Source organism: Diabrotica undecimpunctata, chromosome 1, assembly GCF_040954645.1.
Source record: "Diabrotica undecimpunctata isolate CICGRU chromosome 1, icDiaUnde3, whole genome shotgun sequence".
Taxonomy (NCBI): domain Eukaryota; kingdom Metazoa; phylum Arthropoda; class Insecta; order Coleoptera; family Chrysomelidae; genus Diabrotica; species Diabrotica undecimpunctata.
This window is the reverse complement of record NC_092803.1, coordinates 5391932-5412586: the sequence shown is the minus strand read 5'-3', so window position 1 is coordinate 5412586 and position 20655 is coordinate 5391932. Positions and strand designations below refer to the sequence as shown.

Sequence of the window (20655 nt, the reverse complement as noted above, 5' to 3'; positions counted from 1 at the left end):
TTGAGGACACGTATCCAGACATAAAGTAGGTTGAAATGATGACGATCAGTCTAACTTAAATTCTTAATTTGTCCCTTGGTTCATGTATTCTACCGTTTCAACGATAACTGTTTTTCATTTTTATAAAAATCTGGATTAGATATTATTTTACACAGCGTTTAATTTTTAGGAATTCTGAACTTTGTCATGGATGGTAAACATCCATTCGGTCAAGGCTTGATCACCTACGCCAACGAAGAAGTCGTCAACTGGATAACAACTTTAGCCGACAGTTTCCGCGTGACAGACGATATGGGAAAACTAAAATTGCAGTTCTTGATGTTCCACAAACCCTATTTCAGTTGGAAAGGCTCTTACGTTGTCACTCAGGTTAGTTTTGTGTATTATTTTTTACATTAAATATTTTACGTGGATTGTACCGTATATAGAAAAGTTTTTAAAGGAGTGGTGTTTAAAACTCGGGAGTTTTTGGGGTCGCTGAACACGAATATCATACTCTCTGTAGTACCTCGTGCCCAGCGTTGATCTCGCAAAAAACCTCGGCACCTGGGGTTTTATGGCAATTAGATACAACATCAGTCCAAACACGTTATTTGGGTATCTCGAATACTAATTCATCGGTAATCTTAATAATATTTCGTTGTTTATCGCCCTCAAGGTACCCACATTATTTGCATAAGCTTTATCGAATATTGAACAAAAATTATTTTAAGCATTATTTTTAAAATTTGGTGCTTTTATTGCAGTTGGTAGCATTGTCAAAGTGCTACCAGTGTTCAACAGTCATGCTGCTACCGCCTTTGAACCTTTTGTCGTTAACCTGTTACCAAATTATAACAGACTTTTTTTTTTCGTTCTGATTGTTAAAATATTCTTAATTTATTATAATGGCAATTGCAAAAAACAAGAAAATTGTCCTCCTCGAACTTCTCTCTCCCTCCTTCTCTGCAAAAGGAAATATGGCGCTTCCTAAAAGGGTAAGCTAAAACCTACTGAAGTATATCCGCAACATGGAACCAACCAACCAACTGTCGCATGTTACAGATATCTGCAAGGAACCAAAGTTTCTTGGTTTGAAATTGAAAACCTGTACGACCGAATTTATTTAATAGTAGTCAGCAAAGAACCAACCAGATGTAAAATAGAAATTGATGGCATCAGGTAATGGAAATAAAATACCTGGAAATTACACTGTCTAGCTAAGGAGACCAGGACAAAGAAGTGAGAGATCAAGTACAAAAAGCAAATAGATTTGCAGTATGCCTTAATAACACTATATGGCGAAACAGACACATTAACACTGAGATGAAGTCAAGAATTTATAAAGCCAGTTCTTCTTCTTTAAGTTCCATCTTCTATCGAACGTTGGAAATCATCATGGCTATGCGAACTCTGTTGACTGCCGCTCTAAAAAGTTCTGCACTACTGCATTCAAACCATTCCCTTAAGTTCTTAAGCCAGGATATTCTTGGAAGGAAGCCAGGAACTGAGAAAAATTACAGGAAATACGCTAAGAGATCGAAAGAGAAGTGAAGACACTAGAAGAAAATGTAACATACAGTGTATAAAGAATGGACACAAAATAGAAAAAAAGAATGGAATAACTACATAAGCAGAATGGAGGAGACGATGGAGAAGCAGAAGATGGAGTGACAACTTTCCTTAGAGGTATTTAATCCTCCAATAAACAAGAAGAATTGCTTATAAAGAGGAAGAAGAAGAAGAAAATTGTCCTAACAGTCGATGCGTTTAATCAGCGCTTAAAGAGAGTATATCTCCAGGTGCATAACTGGTACTACGGGGAGCAAAAAGGCTTAAACGCCACAGACCGGGGATACAAAGTTTAGTTCCCATAAAAATGATACAATTACCTGGTCCACCAAGTATCATGAGCTTGATATTTTGCGGGTGCAAAACCGATTGTAGAAATTCATGTGGATACAGGAAACACAGATTGCATTGCAGTATCACGCGCAAAAATTGTGCAGGCGGTCTCTTTGTCAACCATTTTCCATCCACTCCTGAATGTAGGTCTCTCCCAATTGCTTCCATCTTTCTCTATCTTGCGCCAATCTAATCCACTGTTTGCCTGCCACTGCTCTTATGTCATCTACCCATCTTTTTTGAGGTCTTCCCGTGCTTCTTGTTGTCGTCCTTGGTCTCCATTCTAGAATTCTCCGTGTCCACATGTTGTCATTATATCGGGCTACGTGACCTGCCCAGCGCCATTTCATTTTTGCAATTTCTTCCACAATATCCCTAATCTTCGTTCTACGTCTTATCTCGGTGTTTCTAATCTTGTCTCTTAGTGATATTCCAAGCATGATTCGTTCCATTGCTCTTTGCGTTGTTTCTAATTTTTTAGCAGATTTTTTGGTAAAGGCTACTGTCTCCAAGCCGTAAGTACAAACTGGTAGTATGCATGTGTTATACACCTTTTTCTTTAAGTTTACAGGAATGGAGGTGTTTTTCAAGATATATGCTAATTTGCCGAAAGCGCCCCATGCCAGTTGTGTTCTTCTTTTAATTTCAGCATCTTGATGTGGTTTTCCTAGTTTGATAACATGACCTAGATATACATAATGTTCAACATTTTCTATGGTATGATTTTGTATTGTTATATTTGTCTGGTCTCGGCTCAGTATTTTTGTTTTGTTGTAGTTCATTTTTAAGCCTACCGCTCCTGAAACTGCATTTAATTGTTGTAACATATCATTTAGTTCTTGGATATTATCGGCTATTAAAACTATGTCATCTGCGAATCGCAAGTGGTTTAAGTATGATCCGTCGACGTTGATACCCTTATTGTTCCATTCTAGTTTCTTAAAAATGTCTTCTAGAGCAAGGGTAAATAGTTTGGGAGAGATGGTGTCTCCTTGTCTTACTCCCCGTTGTAGTCTTATGGGATTAGTTTTTGTGCTTTCGTCCAGCTTTATCTGCATGGTGGCATTTTCATATATGTTTTTAATTATGTTAGTGTATCTTGAATCTATACGTGCATTTTCTAGAGATTCAAGCACTGCCCATAATTCGATGGAATCGAATGCTTTATGGAAATCGACGAACGCCATATGAATTGGAACGTTATACTCGGTGCATTTTTCTATCAGTGTTCTTACGGTGTGCAAGTGGTCTATGGTACTAAAATGTTTTCTGAATCCAGCCTGCTCGATAGGTTGATAGAAATCGAGCTTATGTGTTAGGCGGTTGGTTATGATTTTAGTTAGTAATTTATACAGATGTGAGAGCAAGGATATTGGTCGGTAATTCTCGATGTTTGCTTTGTCTCCTTTCTTGAATAGTAAAATGACTTCGGAGTTGTACCATTCTTGAGGAATCTTTCCTTCATCAATTACTTTATTAAATAAAATATTTAATACCTGTTCTATTTTTCTTCCACCGATTTTCAACATTTCGACTGTAATTTTATCCTCTCCCGGACATTTATTCGTTTTTAGTTGATTTAGGGCCATTCTTATTTCATAGTCGGTTATGTCCGGTATTTCTTCTGAGCCGGTGTTAATTATTGTTCGTTCAGTACTTCGTTGTTGTGGTTGTGTATTTGCCGAGTATAATTTAGTGTAGAATTTTTCAATGGCCTCGCTTATTTCCTTTGTGTCTCGGACGATGACGTTTTTCTCATTTTTTATTTCTATGATTTTTGTTATGCCGCTTGAGTTTTTTGCTTTGAGTACTTTCATATTGCAGTTATCTTGTATTATATTTTTTATTAGATTGTTAGTATAGTTTCTATGATCGTTCCTAATTTCTTTCTTCACGTTTTTGTTTAAACTTTTGAAGCTGTCCGAAGTTCGATCTGTTCTGTTTCGTCTTTCTTTTAGTAATTTAATTGTATTAGGTTGAAGTTTAGATGTTTTGGCCGTTTTCGTGTTTGAGCATATTTTCTTAACCGATGTTGTTACAGTTACTTTTATTTTATTGGCTAGTCCGTTTATATCCATTTGTCTCAGTGTCTCTACTGATTTTAGTCTTGTGCTTAGCTCTTTTTGGTATTCCGTTTGTTTTTGAAATAGGACATCGGTGGTTGGGTATCGTTCTCGTTTAATAAGTTTGTTTCGTTCTACTCTCGTCTGTATTTTAATATTCGCTCTAACCAATCTATGGTCAGGTGCAGGCGGTAATTACACAAATAACGAAAAATATGAAAATGAATCGATAGACGAACCATTTTATAATAAAAAAAATAATATTTATGTACTGTGTAACCTAATATCGTGATATTTGTATTAAGCGATACCGAAAATCTCCTGAGTAACGAGTTTGAACTGATTTTGTATCGAATTTCCATAAAACTATAGGAGATGAGGCCTATCCTGGGTACCAGGTGCATCGGAGACCATCGCCATCCTAATATTCGTGTTCAGCGACCCCAAAAACCCTCGAGTATTAATATTGAAGCCATTTCCGTCGGAATTACAAACTTATCGTTTGTATACTTTGTACCATAATTACTTCGGAATTACAAACTTATCGTTTTTCGTTACTTTGAAATGCACTTTGGAAAATGCATTTTTCTTGTTAAGTAATGTAATTTTCATTTCAACATCATCACTTTAGTTCACAAAATTTCTTAGTGCTCTTAGGAATCGAATGCAAAAAGTTTCATTGAGATCGATCCAAGTGCCAAAAATTTGATAGGTTTCTTGCTTCATTGCTTCGCCTAATATGTCGGTGATACATACTCATACTGGCGTTTTGAGTGAAACTACACACAACGCAAAAGTCTAAGGATATTTTAATAATTTGACAATACCAATGACAGAAATTTCATGACCATATAAATTTGCTTGTACTATAATTGTTAATACAGACACTCACATTTTATCAAAAAAAAATTGTAAAACTGATAGCAATACGTGTTTTAGAATGTTTTTTATAAGGGACAAAAAAATCGACATTTTTATGTTTTTTTTTATTTTTAATTTTAGTCACTTTATACCATTCTTGCTTAATAGGTGAGTTGAAGATATTGTCTTTTTACCATGCAACGACAACATTTAACGTTGGACGAGATGAATAGAGCCGTGGGCCTCCTTCAAGCTGGTATGCGACAAACTCAATTTAGAGACACTGGGAGTCCAGCCGAGCAACATCCAAGACGTGGTCGCTCTACAACCGTCGCTCAAGACCAATATTTAATTTTAAATGCCAGAAGGCAACCAACAATTACAGCACCCGAGCTGGTTAATGAATTACAACTTGCACATAATGTAACAATTAGCAGCAGTACTGTGAGGAATCGTCTCCATGAAGCCAATCTTCGTAGTCGGCGACCACTGGGATGTCCACCTCTATCTAGAGGCAATCGCGCTGCAAGATTAACCTGGTGTCAAGAGTTTCAGAATTGGACTGACAATGACTGGGCCACAGTTTTGTTTAGTGACGAGTCTAGATATGAATTTCATCCAGATTCTCGTCGGACAAGAGTTTGGAGACGACCCGGAGATGGAGAACGATTACGACATCTTCAAGAAGTGTATGCACATAGAGGTGGTACATTAATGGTATGGGGCGGAATCATGATTGACGGAAGAACTGACCTCGTTTTCCCACGTGGCTTTCTCACAAGTCAGCAATATTTGGACACTATTCTTGAACCTGTTGTGCGCCCGTTTGCTGCAGCTGTTGGAGAAAATTTTTACTTTATGCATGATAATGCTCGACCACATATTGCGCATATTGTAACAAACTGGTTGGATAACGAGGGTATTGATGTATTGCCGTGGCCAGCACAATCACCGGACTTGAATCCCATTGAGCATGTATGGGTCATGCTTCAACGAAGAATTACTACACATATGGGCAATATCTGCAATGAGTTTCAATTAAAAGAGCTTCTGAGATAACAATGGACACAACTACCTCAAGCAGACATTAACAATGTGATTCGGAACATGAACAGTAGATGTATAGCTGTGATAAACCAACGAGGTGGCCATACTTTATTTTAAGTTTATATTTTTTCGTATTTTTGACATTTTATGGTGGTATGTGAAACATGGGTGATTTGCAATATATTTTTTTTGTTCCAATTTTCTGTTTTTTTGCAATTTATGGTTTTTGACATATTAAACAACAATTTAAACTACAAATTTTGTATTACTTTTTTGAGTTGATTACAGATAAACAAAATAAGTCTATTTATAAAAATATCCCTAGACTTTTGTTGTATTTAATATTGTGTGTATTTAATAAATATGATTATATTGATTTCACGTACAAAGTTGAACGCCTATGAATAACTGTTCTGATGAGACTTATTAAGTCGAATTAAGTACGTATCAACAGATACATAGACGCTTTGTACGTGAAATCAAATCTTTGCTGTCTTTTTCATTTTATTCGGATCTACTCTGTATGAGTACAAGAAACAAATTCGTTAAGGATTTCTGTTTAGTTGATAGACATGTCGTGGAATGCAAATTTTAGATTCCCCATTTCTCCATTAACATCTTTATCAACGTCTGTTATACCTTGCAATTTTTAGAAGGTTCAGATTAAAGCAGAAATCTGAATTTGTTCCGAAACTATCTTACCGATTTTTCTATCAGATGTCGCTATTGCGTCCATAACGAAGCCATTTTATTGTTGCTTCTTAAAAGACAGAAAAGATTTATTTTTCACGTTGAGAACGCCTATGAATAACTGTTCTGATGAGACTTATTAAGTCGAAATACGTATCAACAGATACATAGACGCTTTGTATGTGAAATCAAATCTTTGCTGTCTTTTTCATTTTATTTGGATCTACTCTGTATGAGTACAAAAAACAAATTCGTTAAGGATTTCTGCTTAGTTGATAGACATGTCGTGGAATGCAAATTTTAGATTCCCCATGTCTCTATTAACATCTTTATTAACGTCTGTTATACCTTGCAATTTTTAGAAGGTTCAGATTAAAGCAGAAATCTGAATTTGTTTCGAAACTATCTTACCGATTTATTTTATTATTCAATATAGTCTCTTCATTAGATACATTCATTACAATGAACCTGGAACACACCTACAGATTGAACGAATTTAAAACGGAACATACGAAATCAATGTATTTCGGCTCAACTCCGCTCTAGGTGGTTGGCCAACAAAAGGTTGTCAAATAATTATATTATAAAAATCAAATACTTCAGCGGGCTGCTGGATTCTGAATTCATTCAAGAACAAGTCAAAACTCCACCCAAATAGGTTGCCTAGAACCAGACTACACAAGCAGTTATTATGCTGTCAAACCACTTATCGCTTCCTTATAGTCCAAGAGATAGAGCCGAAATTTTGAACTGATCAGTAATATGACATTTCTCTATTGGAATATATTCATTGTAACTGGGTTAAGACTTTGCCTCAAAGGCGGACGCCCCTCGTGGTACAGGGGGTGGCTATACAGGGATGAAGTTGTCATTTTTTTCGGAAAAATTAACGATCGATAATATGGCTGAAAATTTGCCCAGAGTAAGATCTTGGTATAACTAGACGAAATGCCAAAGGGCGGACGTGAGAGTGGATACATAAGGGGTGACGGACAGGGGTGAAGTTGCAATTTTTTTGGGGAAAAATTAACGATAAGTAATATGTCCGCCATTTTCATGGCTCATTATTTAGCCCCTAAAAACTCTAAATCCAAAAGGGCGGACAGCTGGGTTGGTACATAGAGCCATAAAACGGGGTCAAATGTACCACTTGCCTGCGCATTTTAGGTCTCGGTAACAATTTTCAAACTGATTTTATTATGATATTTTTATACCGATTGATTTGAAAATTTGTATGCTCACTTCTGTTACTATTCTGAAAAGCGTCAAGTAGAGTTTTCTTCAAAATTTTCCAAGGTAAAATCTAATTTGTAGAATCCTTTCGATTTTCTGTATGTTTTTTTTTTTTCAAACTAAAGTCATATTTACTTAACAAATCACATTTTTTTCTTAAATATAAATATTTTACGAATTAATTTTTAATTGAATAAATGTTTGATATTTGATATTTTATTAAATTAAAGTAATTTTATAATGTTAACTATTAAATATTTTTAGTATAACAAATAGTAATTTTACTTATTTTTTATTACAATAAAAAGGTTTTTAAATTTATATTGCATAAATAATGGTTGTTCAGATATAAGAAAAATTTGATTTATTATTACATTAATAATCAAATACAAAATATATTATTTCTATTTATCAATAGGTAAAATTCAATTTGTAGAATTCCTTTAACATTTTACAAATAATTATTAATAAAAATCAATTTAATAGTGGAATTATCAATTTTTTAAGTTTTGAAATTTACTTTGTAGATATTTTCAATATTTTTTTTAACTTTTAAATCGATTGAATTTTTTTTTTCATTAGTTAATTATAATTTTACAAATTCTGTTTGGACATTAATTTTGCATCATTATTATTTTAAAATATTAAAATAATAATGATGCGCGTTCCATTTGGATCAGTAATTCTAGACGCATGCGCTAAATGTAATAAGTATCAAGATGCTTTTATCCAACTTGGTGAAACTGACTTCGATTGTAATGAAGTTTTTGAAACCTTAGAAAATTTCATATGTCACTTATATGGAACAGGACTGAGGAGAACAATTCCAAAAATAAAAGTAAACGATGTCAGATTTTCACTATTTAACCGGCAGTATAAGTTGCATGATGTAAACGAGCCTTAAAAAAAAAACTAAAAAATTTCGATGCTTCAAGCTTACCACCATGTCAAGATGAATTACACCAACATCTACTGCGAGCCCATTATATTTCAAATATTTGGACAAAAGCTCATAAAAAAGTACCAACAGAATTGATTGTTGAAGAACATGGTTTGGAGTTTGAAGATGAAACATATAAATTCAAATGGTTTGGTGGACCTCAGATGCCAGAATCAGTTCGAGAAGTAGTGATTGAAAATGAAGCAGATAATGAATGTGATATTATTGAAAGTGAAAGTGACGAAGATGATGAATGTGATGACATCAATGAGAAAATTACGAAATTTTTAAAGTTTTTCTAAATTTTTTTTCTTTTCGGAAAAATCGTTTGAAAATTTTTGGAAAAAAATCATGGTATAACTGACAGAAAATCGAAAGAATTCTACAAATTAGATTTTACCTCAAAAAATTACGAAAATTTTCATTTACGGAAATTTTTTTTGAAAATTTTGAGGAAAACTCTACTTGACGCTTTTCAGAATAGTAACAGAAGTGAGCATACAAATTTTCAAATCAATCGGTATAAAAATATCATAATAAAATCAGTTTGAAAATTGTTACCGAGACCTAAAATGCGCAGGCAAGTGGTACATTTGACTCCGTTTTATGGCTCTCCGTACCAACCCAGCTGTCCGCTCTTTTGGATTTAAAGTTTTTAGGGGCTAAATAATGAGCCATGAAAATGGCGGACATATTACTTATCGTTATTTTTCCCCAAAAAATTGCAATTTCACCCCTGTCCGCCACCCCTTATGTATCCTCTCTCGCGTCTGCCCTTTGGGATTTCGTCTAGTTATACCAAGATCTTACTCTGGGCAAATTTTCAGCCATATTATCGATCGTTAATTTTTCCGAAAAAAATTACAACTTCATCCCTGTATAGCCACCCCCTGTACCACGAGGGGCGTCCGCCTGTAAGGCAAAGTCTTAACCCAGTTACAATGAATATATTCCAATAGAGAAATGTCATATTACTGATCATTCCAAAATTTCGGCTCTATTTCTCCGACTATTAGGCAAGCTCCTCTTTCCTTTAAAGGAGACAGATAGTTGAACGATATTTTATACAATGTCTATCACCGGGTATGGATTTATTTTTGTCCAAGTTTTATATTGGTCCACTATTTCAAATGCAGTTCAAACAGACATATATTAAATTGTATGTTCCGTTTTAAATTCGTTCAATCTGTAGAAATGGTTCTTTGGTTAGTACCATTAAACCTAAATCTAAATTAATATTGTTGTGTGTGTGTGTGTTTGAAAATTATTGGCTTCGGAGTCAATGTCCATTCGCCATCTTACCTTTACGGAATTTAATATTGTTAAAAAAATTAATACCAAACTAACCGTTTTCGTTTGAACAGCGTCGAATTTGAATATACCGAGTTTTCGACTTCCTCTCTGAAGTCTGCATTAGGGCCATCAGTCCCCTGAGCCCCCTATCACTTAATTGTACGCTGTAAACAGCACTAATGCTGCTCATACACACGCACCACACACACAATTTTGAGTACAACAATGACTTGGATAAAAAATAACAGTTTGGAATCTGCATATTGTTATGTGAACACTTGTAAAGATTGGTCAATTACTCTCATTTATTGACTATGTACAGTCCTACTTAATTGAAAATACTCGATACAAGTTTCGAAATATAAGGAAGTCGCACGGGGTCAAATTTGGAGAATATGGCGGATACAGCAGTTAGCCAAGACCCACCCAGGGTTGTAGCGCTACGTGATGATGATGATGATAGACTTTTCAGATCAAATGATTGCTTACTACAGTCCTGCTCGTAAAAGTGTCAAATGGTATAGGAAAGTCCTTTTTGAATGTATTAGTATTGCAGTTGTTAATAGTTAGGTCTTATATAAAAATTTTTATAGTAATAAAACAATGCCACTAGCTTCATTTACCAAATGTTTGTATCTATGGAATGTAGGATTTGCGAGAAACCATTTTGCCTACCCTGTTTTAATGGAACTCACGAAAAATAATTTGAATTTTTGCTTTTTATTTTTTATTCTCCGTTCATAAATTGTTGAGAGCACAAAATGTGCCTCAAACTCATAAAACGGTCGTAAACCATAGGCGTTCCTGAGGTGTTTATTCATTAAATAATAATATAATATTTTTTAATACTGTTATATATATAATATTAATAATATTTTAATACTAATATATTTAGCAAAAAAACAGTTAAAACTTTCACGGCTAATGTTATGTAATTATATTATATTAATAAAAATAAGAATTTAACCATTAACAATTTTGTAAATAAGTATACCTTATCTCTTTAGATATTTCAATACTAATCTTTGCGTTTAATCACTTTACTAGAAAACCTGGAATTCATATCCGAAGGTACTATTCGTTGCAAGATAATTAGGATAGAATTCCCCAGATTTTTAATAATATAATGGGTATGCTTTGGCCTTGTTCAGTTTATATTCGAAACTTAACTTAAAAGGGTGAAGTTATTACGAACGAAAACAATTTTTTTGTTTAGTACGTTTTTGATCGCATGTAATTTACGGCTCGTCGGTGTGTCCGCGTCTAGGGCAGTAATTAGCGTCTCGAATATTTCTTTTGCGAATTATATGCAGTGCGTGAGTGATTTTTTATTCCATATACTTACGAACATATAAGTACCTTTCGCTAGTGCTCGTTTTGTTGGATTGTTTGTGATGGCTTCATCATCAACATCATCAAGTTTTACACCGGTACTGTTGCGTACAGTCAGTAAGTCTGTCTATTCACCCAGAGAGAAGACTATTGTCCTGAATGTTCACGATGCTCTGGTTTCTCAGAATCCCACAAACACTGTTCGCAACATAGTCGAAAGTTATGCCAACATGACTGGCGTAGGAGAGTCAACTATATATAGGTTCCTATCAGAAAGAAAAAAACACGGTATAGCTAACCCAAACACAAACGAACCCTTAAAGAGAGGGAAAAAGCCTATTGAAATTGATGAATTTGTCAAAAATGGTATTCGAAGGAAAATTCATGGATTTTTTTTTTTTTCAAAAAAGAAATACCAAACCTAAACAAAATTTTACAAGAAGTTAGAGACGACCCGGATTTGCCTCATATCGGACGAACTAAATTGTGGCAAGTTTTAAAAGAATTAAATTTTCGGTGGGAGAAATCAGACCGAAAATCACTTTTGATTGACCGGGAGGAGATAATATGTTGGAGAAGAAATTATCTAAGATCCATACGAAAATTCCGGGCTGAAGGAAGGCCCATCTTCTACCAGGATGAAACGTGGGTAAACTCAGGTCATACTCTAAAAAAAATTTGGCCAGATAAAAATATATTAAGCTCCAGGCAAGCTTTTATGGAAGGTTGGTCTACTGGTATCTCCCCACCTTCTGGTAAAGGCAGTAGATTAATAATTTCTCACATTGGCAGTGAAAAAGCATTTGTTAAGCATGGTTTGTTGGAATTTCAGTCCAAAAGCACAAAAGACTATCACGAGGAGATGACAGCTGATGTTTTCGAAGACTATTTTGAGCAGATGATTGAACACATACCACCAAATTCAATTATAGTATTAGATAATGCACCTTATCATTCACGACTAGTAGAAAGACTTCCAACGACTGCGTGGAAGAAACAGGATATTCTTGACTGGCTGCGGAATAAGTATCTGCCTTACGAAGATGGAATGGTAAAAGCAGAACTTCTAAAAATTGCCCGGCAACACAAATCTAAGTTCAAGGAATACGTAGTTGACAAAATGGCGGAAAGGCGAAACATTACAGTCCTTAGACTTCCACCCTACCACTGCGAAATAAATCCAATTGAACTCATTTGGGCACAAATGAAAAGTTATGTGGCTAGAAAAAATACGTTATATAAAATACAAGCTGTACGTGAATTGTTATACGAGTCTTTACAACATATTACAGAACAAAACTGGAAAGATGCAGTAAGGCATGTAATAGAAGAAGAACAAAAAATGTGGAATCTTGATAACATAATTGATGCGACCGTAGAGACACAACCGCTAATTATTAACCCTCAAGATGACGCGGATTCCGAGGTTGATCCTATTTATTTTGAATTTGAATAGTTTTCTAATCGTAATTATATAAGGTAAGTAATAATAGTTGTAATCGTAAGGTATTAAAGGGGAAAGGCGCAAAATGCCGCCTGTCAAAATGTTCAATGTGTTTTAAATGTATCCATTTTTTTTTCAAATCCTAAGAAAACTAAACAGCATTTTTGAAAAATTTAAAGGCAGAATGAAATATTTTTTAGAATAAATAAAAAGTTTCTTTTGCATGCAATATTTTCAATTAAAAATTATACTATATTTTCTCTTTTATTTTCACCCCTGTTACATAACATATTAAAATAAACATTGTAGAAGTTTTCAGGGACTTTCTGCCCTGAGTAATAATGTAATCTTTCATTCTGCGTTTAAATCTTTCAAAAATATTTATTAGTTTTCTCCGGATTCGAAAATAATGGATACATTTAAAACACATTGGAAATTTTGCCAGGCGACATTTGGCGCCTTTTTCCTTAATTAAATAAATGTATCTTTTACAAATGGCAAGAAACTTTTTATTTTTGAATAAAATAAAGAAGTTTTATTAAAAAATACAATTTACATAAGTACAATTTAAAAAATATATTTATTTAGTTCAAATAAATGTTTCAATCATATATACTCTACGACACTGGTCGTTCATCTCTAACCATTCAAAATACCCCCGTAATAGGATTATAAGGTATTGTATTCCTTCAGATATAAGGTGGGTTAGTCGAAAACGTCTTAAGCCGTCAGTTTTAGGTTGGTTTTTTACTATTATATTGTATTACCTATCCTCTTTGTATTTCAGTTTTCTAATTAGGGTTAAGCTTGTAGTGAGCTATCAACAAATTGTGAACCGACTGTAGTTATAGAAATATTTTTAAGTTTTTTTTTTTGTGATGAAAAATTTGGAATTTATAAACATTTTTTTAATCAATAGATAATCTAGAAATCATTGTTGACTTTCTTTTCAATAGTAGTCTAAAATAACAGCACACATTATAAACACCTTTGCATTCAGGAGGTAATATGGAGATCGAGTTTCCTCTCTTATGCATAACCTGTACAGCCAATATCATAAGGGATGAGGAAATATTTCACTATAAATAAACTATTGAATTGAGCATCACATATGATACACAGACGTTTTAAAAATAATCTCTGTGTATCACATGCAATGCAAAGGACAGGGAAAGGGTTAAGTACCTGTTCTCTAATGTTCATATTTAACGAATTATTATAGAATTAAGAAGAACAGATCACTGTAACCCTCCGCCATTTTATTGTTATGGTAATTAGTTTTAATACTAAAATGTCCTGAAATATACAAAAATAAAATAAATTTACCCCTTTTTAAGTGTATATCATTAAATTGTTCTTTAACTTTTAGCTGGCTGCAGAAAAAGACGTCTCTTTTGATAACGGCCTGGACGGCTCCATTGCCGAAGACTGTTTCTTCGCTATGCGCGCCTACAGCAAAGGCTACACCTTCAACTACATCGAGGGGGAGATGTGGGAGAAATCGCCCTTTACCTTCTGGGACTTCATCCAACAGAGAAAACGCTGGCTCCAGGGCATCTCGCTCGTCGTCCATTCCAAAGCCATACCCGTCAAGAACAAGCTGCTTCTGGCGTGTTCCTGTTACTCGTGGTTGACGTTACCCTTATCGGTATCCAACTTGATCATAGCCGCTAAGTATCCCATACCTTGTCCTCCGTTCATCGATTTCGTCTGTGCGTTTATCGGCGCCGTGAACATCTACATGTTCATCTTCGGCGTCATTAAATCTTTCACGATATACAGATTTGGGTTGTTTAAACTCACCCTGTGCATTGTCGGTGCCGTCATTGTCATACCTTTTAATTTAGTTATCGAAAACATAGCAGTGTTGTGGGGCATTTTCGGAAAGAAACACAAATTCTATGTGGTGAATAAAACGAACGGACCCTCGCTTACCAGTACCGTTTAACTGGTTAAATTATTAGAAAGCGAAGAGGAGTCACTACCCAGTGGTATTTTTTTTTTACCTGAAAACCAGGTCAAATAATATTGTTGTTTTATTTTTTTTTTTAATTTTGTTAAAAATAGAAAACATACGAGTCCAGTAAATGCCATGCTTATGAGATGAACTCTTAAGAATGAGAGTACCTTTTTCTAAAGGACTCGGAAGATTACGGCAGACCAGAGACCTGCAACATCATACCAGACATCTGCCGTATATCAATAAAAATGATCATCACAATATATTATGTATTTATTTCTTCGATAAATCCTTAAAAACATTACTCCAGTGTCGAGAATTAGAGCAGTAGCGTTTCTTGATGACATTTGTCACGCTAGAAGCCACCAATCCGTCACAAAATTGTATACGTTTTAAAAATTATATACAAGTCACCCTTCCCACCTAAAAAAGTGCCTGTTTGCGCATGACTTGGGCTTGTCACTTATCAAGTTTGACAACCTACTTCTTGTCCGTTTAGACAGTTTTACATTTTCTTCAGATTTACTTAGCATTTTGCCAAACACTTTTACCAACATTATCAATTTCTTTTATTTTTAACAAATATCTATTTGAAAAGAATTAAAAAAAAATACTGTTTGTTACTTATATTTATTCTTTATAACTGATTCTGAATTCTGCCCGGTATTAGCTTCAATATTTCTTCAGCATTACTCTTCTCTTTTTACATTTAAAAAACTCTCGGTCACATTACATTAATCTGTTTTTCATTTTTTCCGTTAAGTGTTTGGCAAGTTTTAAATGTGGCAACAGCGCAATACTTTATTAAATTTGGCGCTTTGGAGAAATTCGGGATCATGACCTTTTTACTATAGTTTTAATTTAATTGTCCACTCAAGGCACATTGTTTTTGATAGTGACTGCTGGTAACAAATCGTTGCAGTGTTCATACGTGACTCTTCCTATAACTGACCATCTCCTAGAGAAACGCCTACGTTAAGTCTTGTTTTCTATTTGTGAGTACAAACCGCCGGGAGAAGTGCTCTTAGCGTATTTTTCGTTGACAATTTAGATATAGGTAATCAGTCTGACAGTTCCGCATTATCAGATACATATCTGTTGTTTGTAGTAGATACGCAGGATTTACATATGAGTACATTTTAATGACCGGAGAACAAATCTAGGAGATACATTGTAATCATTTTTTGTGTGCCCGTACAAAAATTTAATCTGTGTAAAGTGTTTTTTCGCGCTTGCCTCCTTTCTTTTTTATAATAACTACGTAAATTTTATATTCTTCTCATTTTTACATTGTCGACGTATATATCCGTTTAAGTCTGATCCCGCCATTCGTGTATGAGCTCAGTATATATGAAAAAATAACAACGTTTTTTCCCAGTCAGTGGTATTTTGATAGGAATCTGATAAGGGCGACAACGATCAAACAAGAGCTTAATATGGTATGGATATATCCGTTTTCACTTTTACTGGAAACAAGGATGTCTGACCTGACTTGACTGTAAAGTCAGTATGACGTAGGACGTTCTTTTCTCACTCAGTGTAAGTTTAATATAAGAGTGATAAAGTTGACAATGATCTGGTTAACTGTTAGAACTTTTTATGGATGTATCAGTCATCAATTTTAGTGGAAACAAGGATATCTAATATTCGCTGACAAAAAGTTGTATCATTCAACAGTGATACTTTTATTATCGATGTAAAATCATCAAACATAAAAAGCGCATTAAATCACGTCGATGACGTATATATCCGGCAAAGTTTAATTTCTCCATGGGTAGTGTGTGGGTCTAGTTTTTTACACATTTACTCAAAAATCATCAAACATAAAGAGTGCATTAAATCACAGATATATCCGTCAAAGTCTAAATTCTCTAGGAATACTGTGTGCGACTAGTCCGTTATGCTTATCATATCTGTGTAAATGTTTAATAAAGAGGTCAGTGTTCGTTATGAGATGAGTCATTTATATGGATGCATCATTTATCAATTTTAGTGGAAACAAGAGTATCTGATATTCGCTGACAAAAAGTTATATCATTCAACAATGGTACTTATATCACTGATGTAAAATAATCAAACATAAAGAGCGCTTTAAATCACGTCGATGACGGATATATCCGTCAAAGTCTAATTTCTCTACGAATAGGGTGTGGGACTAGTCCGTTACGAACCCCTTCCCATATCAGTTGGCTCAACGTTAGATTGATAAGAAAATTAAATTTTAGCGAACAAAAATAAAAGTACAGCGTAAATTTTAGAAGTTTTAGCATCGAACAACATTTTTGTACTTCCTAATTATAGAAAATATTTTATAACGTAATGAAAACTATTGATTAAACAGAATAATAATAAATATATGTAATGTTAACAAAAAAAATTGGAAAGTTTATCACTGAGTTTCATTCCCTTTATTTTTAGTCACATCCACCATTCTTCGAGGCATAGTTTGCACCAAGTTCTGACAAAATTCTAATGTAACCGAATCCCATATTTCTTGCAATTTTTCCTTCAATTCGTTAAAGGACCTGGCAGGATGTTTTCTCAAAGCTTTTTTCATTTCACTCCAGAAAGTATCTATCATGGACAAGTCGGGACTGTTAGAAACCCATTCCAGTAGTGGTATGCTGTGGTCTTCAATACATTTTAAACTCTTTTTGAGTGTTCCATAATCGGTAAAAAGGATTCTTCTAAAATATTCAAATATTTGTCCGTGTTTACAATCCCATCGATAAAATGTAACTTTCCCACACCTCTAGATGGCATGCTGCCCCAGATCATGACAGATGCAGGAAATTTCACTTTTCTCTTCAGACAGTCGGGATGGAAAGCTTCATTTTTCCTGCGAATGTTGCGACTCCTACTGTCTCCAACACACACTTCAAATCTGGACGCATCACTCCATTGTATTGAGTCCCATTGCGACTGAGTCCAATCTTTATGCTCTTTTGACCAGCTTAGTCTATTTTTCTTTTGTTGTAATGTTAAAAGTGGATTTTCCTTAGCCTAAAATAAAATGAAATTTATTAAAAACAATTTGTACTAATTTTTTCAACTATAAAACTTACTTTGTAAGTACCAAATTCTCTCGGTGACATGTTGATCTAGAAACGTGTCAAATTTGTAGTTTTGTATCTTCTGACTATATTTCTTACATTATAGCGTGACAATTGCAACTTATTCGCGATTTCCGAATTGGATTTTCCAGAATTAAAGAATCTAATAATGATTGAACAAATTTTCTCATCGATAACTTTACCTCGACCCATTGTACAATCAATAAACGGCAAAAAGCTTTACAATACTACAAAATACATTTGACATTAACTGACAATATTATTGTTTTGATGTCATTTTTCCATAGCTACCTGTGGATTTACCGTAATTATGAAAAAATCAACGTATGTTGACATAAGTGAATGCATAGCAAGGATCAGTGATTTTTTTATTGTTGAAAATAAATAAAAAACCATAAGGGTAGTGTTTTTAATAAACAATAATAAAAATGCCATATTAATTAATATGGGAACTTATAAAAATATGCAGAATATAATTTATTTATGGTAATTGACTTACAACTGCAAATTCCATAGGTAGGCCAACTGTTACGGGAAGGGGCCCGTATATAATTTTGAAAATATAATTGTCCCGCCACCTATAGTTACTTTAAAAATTCTTTCTTATTCTAATCATTGTATATAAACAAAGATCTCATTGCTAGATAAAGAATACAAAAAAAAATACATTGTTGTGTGTTTGGTGCCTGCCATAATTGGTTTATCTGTAGCAATTTGTTATATTTTCATACAATACAATCATATTTGGATATTGATATATTATCAGTACTTCCATTACGTGACATTTGAATAGCAAATTCCCCAGAAAACTGCAAACTGTCTATTGTCTCATGTCATCTGTCATTTGTTACATTTTTTGTCATCTGTCATTTATTTAGTGCCATGGTTTCCTTGTGTCTTGCATGTGACTGTGGTATGTCAATCTGTGATTCTTGTGACAATGGGTATGTGATTTTTCTGATGATCGGTTCTGTTAGACGAGGCAATTTGTAGAATGAATTGTTTAACGTTAAAACTAAGCCCCATGTTGGACTCCAAGTACATCCTGCGAATCTCCTGCACGTCTAAAGTTCAAGTTTTTTTGGGTAAAAATACAAGAATCAAAATTATTTTTTTAAACACCCAGAAATTTAGAATTTCTTGGTCATATGTCATTTGTACAATCTCATATGCTCAATACTTAGTAGTATTAATAACTTAACCAAAGAATAAAACTTATTTAACAATTCAGTGACTGTATTAATGATAGCTTGAGTATGCTTGGGCCTGGTTTATTCCAAAGTAGTAATGCCAAATATTTAAAGATCGGTTGGGAAATAAAACTGATATTAATAGAAAGCAGAGAAATCCATGGTGTTAAGTTCTGGGTGGCTGGAAGGTGGTTTCTTCTGGACTTTTAAATTTTTAGTTTCTTGGAGCAGGAATGTTCTGACTGTTTTGTTGCTTTAAAAGATATAGACTGAAGCGCTCTGTAATACTAGTAGATATAGTGATCCTTTTATTATCAATATTGTTGTAATTTGACCGGAATTTTTGACGTTTTTTTACGTTCTGGTCGATATCTTAATGCTAAATGAGTCTAGGAACTTTTTCTTAGGGAATATATGCTGCGTTTAACTTTTACATGGATTCAACATGTACAGAAAATCTGCAGAACGAATTCAAAATTCAGAAAAAGCCATCAGCCATTCAAACTCGCTTAAAGGAACCATATATTTGGAGATAAACCACGCCCGATCGAAGAATTTTGTTGTTGTTTTTGTTTATTGTTAATTTTTGTTTAAACTCGTCGTTTATGCTTCTCCAAACTTCCAAGAACTTTTTCGAAATGCTTATAATGCCAAAATTTACCTTTATTGTACATACATTACGTAGGAAATACCAAGATGATTATATTGAATATAACGGAGCTTTTATTGTACATAAACTTTATCACTTAGATCCATTTTTACTATAAGTGCACAGTGAGTCCGCGAAAGCTCTGTTCCAGCTGTACATAGGATATAAAGATTAATGCATAGGTACGAGTATAGACCTTAAAGACGTTTGTGGCTGTTTTTTTTTGTTTGATTAAGATTAACTAGATGCTCCATGTTTTCTTCATAGCTCGTAACTCAGAGAGTTGGTACATATTTCTTAATATAGGAATTAAAAGTTGTTAAAAGTACTAGTATTGTTGTACCATAAGTACATAACAAAAAACACTAAAAGATGTCGCTCTATTTGAGGCTAAGCATAAAAATCAATAAGAAAGTATAGAGAGCAGTAGTTCATTAAAGAGTCTGTAAAAACTGCAAAAATTGTTGTTTTTTTTTACATCCAGCAGCTTTATAAGAAAACATGGAACATCTGTAACTTAATTGATGGATCTCACTACCTTTATAGACTATTTTTGTTAAAGACATAGCTACTTCTTAAGTCGCCACGAATTCAAGTCTCGGTTAGCTTTAAATTCAAAACGAGCAGCTTTATGCCGTTCTGGCACATGTCAAAAGCTAACTGGTGAAAATATCATCCGGAACACATTTGTAATAGAATATAAGCCTATTTGTAACGTACTTATTCTTTTTCTTCTCCAGAAAGTAAATAATTTTGAGATGCATTTACTCCATTTGTTTTTTTTTTGTACCAATTAACCTTGTTAAAAAAACTTCTCTCAGATATGCAGTAAAGAAATGTGGAAAAGTAACTAAGAGACATAACTGAATACCAAATTCTAAGTGACGCCATTAAAAAACATCCCCAAAAAATGAAGAAAAACATTATAATAAAATACAGCAGATCATCTACCACCCATATACTTATTGATAGAAATAGAAGAATCAAATCGATTT

The 20655-nt window shown here is 33.9% G+C and overlaps 1 protein-coding gene across 2 annotated transcripts in view; it reads left to right on the top strand.

The window, feature by feature from the left end:
* egh (beta-1,4-mannosyltransferase egh) overlaps positions 1–20427 on the top strand; it is a 67559-nt gene extending 47132 nt beyond the window's left edge. Inside the window, exons 3-5 of one of the 2 annotated variants that reach the window (XR_011951320.1) lie at positions 170–369; positions 14157–17459; positions 18406–20427. Coding sequence is in view for 1 of the 2 variants with exons in the window: in XM_072536200.1 (XP_072392301.1) it covers positions 170–369; positions 14157–14735 (779 nt within the window). In the remaining variant the exon portion in view is untranslated. Of the gene's footprint in view, positions 1–169; positions 370–14156 lie in introns of both variants that reach the window. The other variant, XM_072536200.1, reaches the window with a different exon arrangement.
* The last annotated feature ends 228 nt before the right edge of the window (positions 20428–20655 follow it).